The sequence below is a fragment of the Opisthocomus hoazin genome, chromosome 8, assembly GCF_030867145.1.
Source record: "Opisthocomus hoazin isolate bOpiHoa1 chromosome 8, bOpiHoa1.hap1, whole genome shotgun sequence".
NCBI classification, from domain to species: domain Eukaryota; kingdom Metazoa; phylum Chordata; class Aves; order Opisthocomiformes; family Opisthocomidae; genus Opisthocomus; species Opisthocomus hoazin.
In genome coordinates, this window is record NC_134421.1 from 44,672,175 (window position 1) to 44,679,674 (window position 7,500).

The window sequence follows — 7,500 nt, forward strand, 5'->3', positions numbered from 1 at the left end:
ACACTTACAGATGTATACATAAAATTTGCGTACTAGAAAAAGGATGAGTGTCGCACGTTTTGGTGGGTCTGCACACTTAAATTTACTCTTACCTTTTAAAAAGTAAAGGTAATAATATTAGTATAAACCCTGCAGGATGAAAATTATTACCCTGTTGCTTGCTGTTGTGATTATATTGTTTTTATTTCTCACCTGTAAAATGTGTCACATTTCTAAAAAAAATAAAGTTAAATAGTTCAATTAAAAACATTAAAGGACATCACTGGCAATGATGTTCGAGCTGTAAGATATTTTTTTCAAATATTTTCAAAGAATGCTTGCTTGAATTTTGTAACCTAAAACAATCATGGTTTAGGAACATACGGTCTTCTTTTAAAAACGTGTGACTGAATTTTAGTGCTCATTAGAGAGAAGCTTATAATAGCTCTGGCTGGAACTGAGCGCAGTGCAGACAGGTTCTGTGTATATTCCTCCACGTAACTGTGCCAGTGCACCTCATCCTGACCTATAGCACTTTGCTATTTTAGTCCTGGGCTGCTTTTGAGAGAGACTGACAAGAGTGCTAAGTTATATAGAGGTTAATTGATATGGGTAAATGTCCACTAGAATTTTTGTTGAAACTATCGCTCTTCTTTTCTCTAATGGTGTATTATCTTTTGCTTTGCAGACTCCAAATCTGTTTGGAAAAAAAAAAAAAAAGTACATTTTGACCCACTTCAATATTTATTCCAGGGTGTTCCTAGAATATGTCATTCCCTATCTACCTCTTTTAGAATAGACTGTACTGTTTTTATTGTTCAATTATCAATAATACATTCATTCCAGTAGCTTTATAATGCTATGTGTAATTCGTAATTTGCCTCCTGACTTCTTAATATGTTGGAAATACAATCGGGAGAAAATCCTGTTTCTTTCAACAACTTAATAAACAGCAAAATGATGAAATAAGCTGCATGTGTATTGCGCAGTCTACTTTACACTTTCAAACCAATAACTCAGCTCTTCAGGAACACTTTCCAGTCCCCTAAGATATTTTGTCCCCTTAAAGAAGATGGGTTATTCTCAATTATAAATCAAGTTAATGTGGGATTAGTAAAGGATGCAGACAAGATAAAACATTAGGAATATGTTGATGAAATATGAAAATTGACCAGCACAACATGTACATAACTTAAAAGGCATGACAGAAACAAAAAAAAAAACCCTTTGGAATGATTCCCAGCCTTCTGGAGGAAAGAATGTATGTCTGTCTTGGCAGCTTGCAGCATATTGGACCCTAAAACTGCAGCAACTTCATACAGAGAAAAGTTATTTTAGAGGCTTTTAAAAATGCATTAGACCTAGTTTTTCTTTCACTGCATTGCCTGTACATGCGTGATAAATAAAGCAAGCCTACTTCACAGGCAAAAAAGATCAGAAAAAATAATTCTTAAAACAACTTTTGCCCTCTTAAGGTTTCTGTAAAATAGTTTTTCTCCAAAATGCACAGCAGAAGTAACCATATGATGTGAAAGGATGGCAGAAAGGATGCGTATAACTCATGAGTTTCCGAAGATTACTGTGTTGGCTCTCAAGAAACATGCAACAGCCTCCCAGGTTACTGTGTAATCATACTGAAATTACATTATGCTGGACTTTCTTCTCCCACACTGCATACTGCTGTTACATTTAAACTTCCTCAGGGCAAGGACTCTGTCTGTATCTATTTTGTAAGGTGTTATGCAAACATATGGTGTTGTAATAACTAATAAATAATCATGAGTAGGCAGTGGCCTCAAACCGAGGCCAGGAGATCTTTTACACCTATACCATTGCTGGCTGTCGTGTGTTGTACACGTATACTTGTTTGCATACATCGGCGAGCATACACACGTGTGGAAACGCAGTGGTGCGTGCTGGTGGTGGGGGTCATGATGCAGGGGTAAGATCTGTCTCCAGTCCTTTGTCTGGCAATTTTTTACCAAATTAACTGAAAACATTAAACAATTGTATTAACAGGTGACACACTGCCATGCCTGTGTAATTGAGGGAGTAAAATTCTTTTGAATCAAAATTTCGGAAAACAAGTGAATGGTACATTCTGAGCAATTACCTAGTTTTTAAACTGATGGTGCATTTTTGCATCAACGGAGGGAATGAAGTCAGTTCCTTTGAAAATAAATAAATTGTAGGTTTTATGACTCAGATAAAGTAAGTGTGGCGTCCTTGGTGGTGTTTGAACTTAACATAAACTACCAAGCAAGTTACATATCTGCTCTTAAACAATTTTATATTAAAAGAATGAACAAAGTCTTTCATAATTACGTATAGCTCTTCCCGAGCCATGCCTCTTGCACAGATAGCAGAATCTGTTGTGTTTTGCCCACCTGCAAACCCTATCATTGGGTCCTAAAACTGTGAATTAGTGATTTAAGTGAAAAGAGACAAATTTTAGTAAAAGTGAGATGCAGTCCCCTCTGTTTGTCCACTGTTTCTCACGAACACATTTTTCCCGTAGATAGCCAAACTGATAACTACACAGTTCTCTGATTAATTCTGCTAAAAAAGAAAAAGGAGAAGATATGTTTACTGGTGGTATAGATAACTTAGTTCCTCTAACTGTGAGACCATCTGTGACCGTAGTCCCTGCAAAGCTTACCCCTCGTGCCTACGGTTTACTATAGCTGGTAAATCCACATTCAAAGGCAAAACTCCTTTCCTCCCATTTCTGCTTTACCTTGATCCTTATGTTTTCCTCTCAGCGGAGCAGCAAATGCACTATTAAAGCTCCAAAAGGGACTTCTTTGAGCCTAGAAGAGAGGGAGAATAAACTGAAACCACTGTCCTTTGTTTTGCTAAACTGGCATGGTAGCCTGAATCCCTCCCAGGAGGCTTGCTGTGTGTGTAAGGTGTGTAGCTGTTCCTTCCCCTGCCTTCATCTTGCACACTATTCCTCGGACTGGGGAGCCTGATCACTGACATCATCTTCAGAGGCTGCTTCTGGAAACTGCAGTGAAAATCAGTGATGTTCCTCTACAGCTCTGTTTTAGGGAAGGGGGAATAGATGTTCTGTTGCTGTTTTTGCTTAACGGTTAAAGAAGAGCAGATAGAGAAATCTTAACAAAGTATACATTGCTTCACAGTGCTTCAAGCAGCCTAAAAGAAATTATATCTTTTGAAAAGTCATTTGTAAGGTGATGCTGTGTTCATCTGCACCAGTGTCAGGGAGTGGAAATCGATTCAGTCACTCTGCCAAGTGTTGATAACCAGTTACATTGGCCTTTAGATGGCAAATGTGAACTGGGAGATAGGAAGTGGGTACCTGGCGGTCAAAGCTGAGAAAGTTTGTAGAACTAAGTGAAATAATCAGTTTCGTAATTTTGTATTGTTGTGTTTAAGGCATGCTCTGACTAGGTCTTTTTGCCTAACTCCCATTGAAACTAATCGAAGCAATGTGCACAGGAGAGCCAAACAGACTTATAAAGAAGTTTTCCTTATCTTAACACTGTCTGATTAGTGGTTTTTTTCTTCTCTAGGCACCTTAACAATGAACATGCATTGGATGACAGAAGCACTGCTCAGTGTCGGGTGCAAATGCAAGTGGTTCAGCAGTTAGAAATACAGGTTTGTTACGTGGATTTATTAACCGAAAGTAAATTGAAAACACTTGCCTTAGTGACTCTAGCTTAAAGCCATATGTTTCTTTCACAGAATTTGTTGATATTCATGAACAAGTAGGTGTTTTTTACTTTTTCACATTATAAATTATGCAATAATTATCTAACATCAGCATTGTCTACAGTATTTTGCTGGAACTGAGACCCTAATGCCATTCATCACGAATGAAAAATGCAGTCCCTGGAGTAGAGACTGGATCCAAGCCGTCTTCAGTTCTTGAAATGCTGGGTCAGGACCCCTCTTCCTTCTCCCCCTTCTGACCCGATGCTTGCCTATGCCGTTCTGCAGGACAAAGGAGTAGCAGAGCGCATCTCCACCCGAAATGGCTCCCAGCCTGATGGTGGGCATTCTTCTGCGAGCAGAAGGTGTAATGTCAGAGCCACTCAGGGAGGTCCCCAGGGAGTCCCACGGCCGGGACCACAGTGCTCGGGAGCCCTGTTCAGGCTCTAACAGTTAGAAGTCACTGCACGTATATATGAATGCTCCCTCCAGCTTATGGAAGAAGTGCCGAGTACCCCTGGGGTCTCCCAGTGTCGAGGCTACACTTACCAGGCTACGGAGGCTGGGCGCAAACCTTGGCAGTCCAGAATGACCACGTGGGACGCTTGTACCATGTGGTCCCCTCCCGCCTGTGCGGGAGTCCTACGAGAGCATTTCTCGGGAGTCCTGTCCCCTCTTGGGAAGGTGCAGGGGAGCCCAAGGGACCCAGCGAGGGACTGAGTTTTTTTTTCCCCTGCTTGTTGCCATATGTGAAGAAAGAAGGATAAACAGCCGTCAGCTTTCTCACCTTTCAGCATATTGTCTCACTGTTCTCCTGCATGTGAGAATACTTGTTTTTCTTTCAGCCAAGTCAAACTGTTTGGGTCTTTTGTATTTTAATACTGGAAACCCAAAGGAACGAGAGGAGTGTACAATAATGTTATTTATTGTCATTTCTCTTAAAATGAACGCTTTATACGCCCAGGCAAAGCTGCAGTTTCTTTTGTAACATTTACAGGATGGCGTTAGCTTAATTTGTTTGTTAGGAATTTATGTCATGGCAAATGGCATGTCTCTAAAGTGTCACACACAGAATCTGAAGCCTGAGAAGAAACGTTTTTCCCACCACCTGCCTCAAATGTTCTTTAATGAAAGGTGCACTGACCAAATTATATCCAGCATACCCAAAACAGGTGCAGTAATACAGGTAGTTTCCTCTTCTTAAAATGACTTCAAGGTTTCCTTAGTCCACTCTTGGTCTACAGGTGTAACTCTTGAGCTGAATTCATGCAAGAAAGTATTACAGAACTCTCCACAAAATGTCAGTGTTAATCACCAAGTGGTTCTTGTTGCAGTTAATGTTGTAATCATGTTGTAGATATCCAAAGCCACACCACTAGAGTACAATTTCAAGCATTTCTTCTTGCAACCTAGCTTTTGAAAAAAATTATTCTTTTCATGTTTACATTTTCCTCTTTTATGTTCTGATATTTTTATCAAGAATTTATATATTTCAAGCATTTCTCTTTTGTTTTTATTTTGGTAATTTGTTTGAGTCTGAAACTACAAATATTTATGTAGCATATGAGCAGAAAATGGCATCAGTTAGGAAAAAGTACAGGTTTCAGTAACATGGTGCTTTCTAAAGGCAGTTTAAGGGCTTCTTAAGAAGTGTTTACCATTTACAAAGGCTAGGCTGTAATGTAGCAGTCCAAGCGAAGATTTAGCTTGCAGTGTGACCAATTATGCCATTTTTTTTCTTTGTCTGACTGCTAGTGAAGTAAGGTCCATCAGTTGTAATGAGACCCAGTGCAGTGTCGATGCCGACTCGGTGGCAGAGTTCAGCGTTTCACACTGCCTGGGCTCTGTCACTCTATTGAATTAGATTGATGATGGCAGATTGCAGGGGGCACTAACTGGACCTCAGTGGGAAAGGATGAAGTGTGTAGACAATCCTGGCAGGCACTGTGCTTTGAGGACCCTTCACCCCTTCACAGCTGTTGGCACTAGTCCATTGCTAACAGTGTCCACAGGACTTTAAAGAGACACTATGGGCCTTCTAATTTATGGTCTTAGCAACTTGTTACTGTCGAGGCAACTGTGACCTCAATTCTCTTATTGACAAAAAGATGAAGTGTTATTTGTTTTTGCTGACCTTTTAACATATGAAAGGCTATAAAAGTTTTTTGTTGTTTTTTTTTTTCCTTTCTTTCCATGCCCAAAGTTGCATTTCCTCTCAGATAAGTTTCTACTGACATAGACTTTTATATGCAGGAATCATTACACTGAGACAAGCTCAATGATAAGATGTATCACTGCAGTAAAATAGCTGTATCAGTCATTTCTAAAATGCTTCTGATCTCACTCTTTCTTAACAGCTTTCTAAAGAACGCGAACGTCTTCAAGCAATGATGACCCACTTGCACATGCGACCCTCGGAGCCCAAGCCATCTCCAAAACCTGTAAGTGCATATTGCTTTATAAACAGTAAATAGGTCTAGGAATGTAGTAGACTAAGAAAATGAACAATTTAGTGACAGTTGGAAAACAATGAGTGTGATGAAAAATACGGCAATAAAATGGAGGTAAAATGCAATAGCTTGTCAAATTGTATGTTTCTTTAAAAGTAATGCTATCTTTTACAAAATCTATCCAATCTACACCATAGGTGACACTAAACAAAGTACACCTATAAGTGTCCAAATCATTGCCTTGAGGCTGAAACTAGAGAGAATATCTTTTTGTGATAGATTTAGAGATGTTAAAAGGAAACCTACTTTGAACGATTCAAAGTTCAGTGGACTCTGTGGCAGTAAAAAGTAAACACAAAAAGAATCCAGGTGCTTAGGAAATTTCTGAAATTACTTACATGACACACAATTAAACAATCTGTTCTTCTTAAACAAACAAATGAAAATGCTGTTTTATGCAGTGAATTTAAACAATTGTAAACACGGGTGTTTTGCTCAATTTCTGTCAAGACTACAATGTTACGCATCCATTGTGATGTTGCTGGGGTTGGTACAGGCACTGAAAAGTCACTGTCGCTCCCAGCCGCTCCACGGCGCTGCATCAGGCCCCAGTTATGCAGCTGGATCTGCGGTCAGATTCAGAGTCCATTGAACTGAACATACTTTTCACGTAAGCGAAAGTATTGTCTGATGCAGGTCCAGTTTTGTACTGTCAGGGTGTCAGCTGTCGTGGTGCTTACAATATACTGTGCTTAGGCACCCTGCACTTCTAGTAAAAGCTATGTGATACTTTAACTGTTCATTAACGTTAGCTGTGGTGGTAACCTTTGTATGTACAATATGAAAAGGAAATACCAGTACTTGAAGATGAAATGCTGGGGTATCGATGAAAATCTGTGTCTGTCAAAGTCAGGAAATGTAGGCAAAAGGAACATAATCTGTTTTAAAGAGCACACTTGCATATCATGCCCTGTTAATATCTGCGTAGAAGGACAGCATACTCCATCTCTTGTGCTTTCAGCTCCACGTACTTCAAAGAAAATCTTTGTTTGAGGGCACACTTTACAACCTGATGATGAAGAAAGTGTTAGTGTTTTCTTAGCCCCTACCTTTGTGAGAGAAAATTTAGATGCATTATTTTTACTTTCCTTAGCCTAACTAAATTCTGATTTTTATTTTAGATTGTCTGCTAGGGAAGGACATTTGGAAACTTTAATTTTAGTATATATGGCATATATATTAATAAAGCGATCTGAGTGCTTTTTCCATTTCCATGCTTTGTGAAGTTTTTCTGTCATGCAGGCGTCTCAAGCAATTCAGGGTAGGTTCCAAATGCTGCTGAACTGTGTGGGAAAAGGTTTTCAGAACACATTTCTTCTATTTAATTATTTTA

General features: G+C 39.3%; 1 protein-coding gene across 6 annotated transcripts in view; it reads left to right on the forward strand.

The window, feature by feature from the left end:
* The window catches only part of FOXP2 (forkhead box P2), a 442,003-nt gene that overhangs the window by 393,030 nt on the left and 41,473 nt on the right, over positions 1-7,500 (forward strand). For 5 of the 6 annotated variants that reach the window (XM_075429479.1, XM_075429480.1, XM_075429477.1 and 2 more), the window contains 2 exons: positions 3,516-3,603; positions 6,015-6,098. In XM_075429479.1, the coding sequence (XP_075285594.1) occupies positions 3,516-3,603; positions 6,015-6,098 (172 nt within the window). Of the gene's footprint in view, positions 1-3,515; positions 3,604-6,014; positions 6,132-7,500 lie in introns of those variants that run through there. The other variant, XM_075429482.1, reaches the window with a different exon arrangement.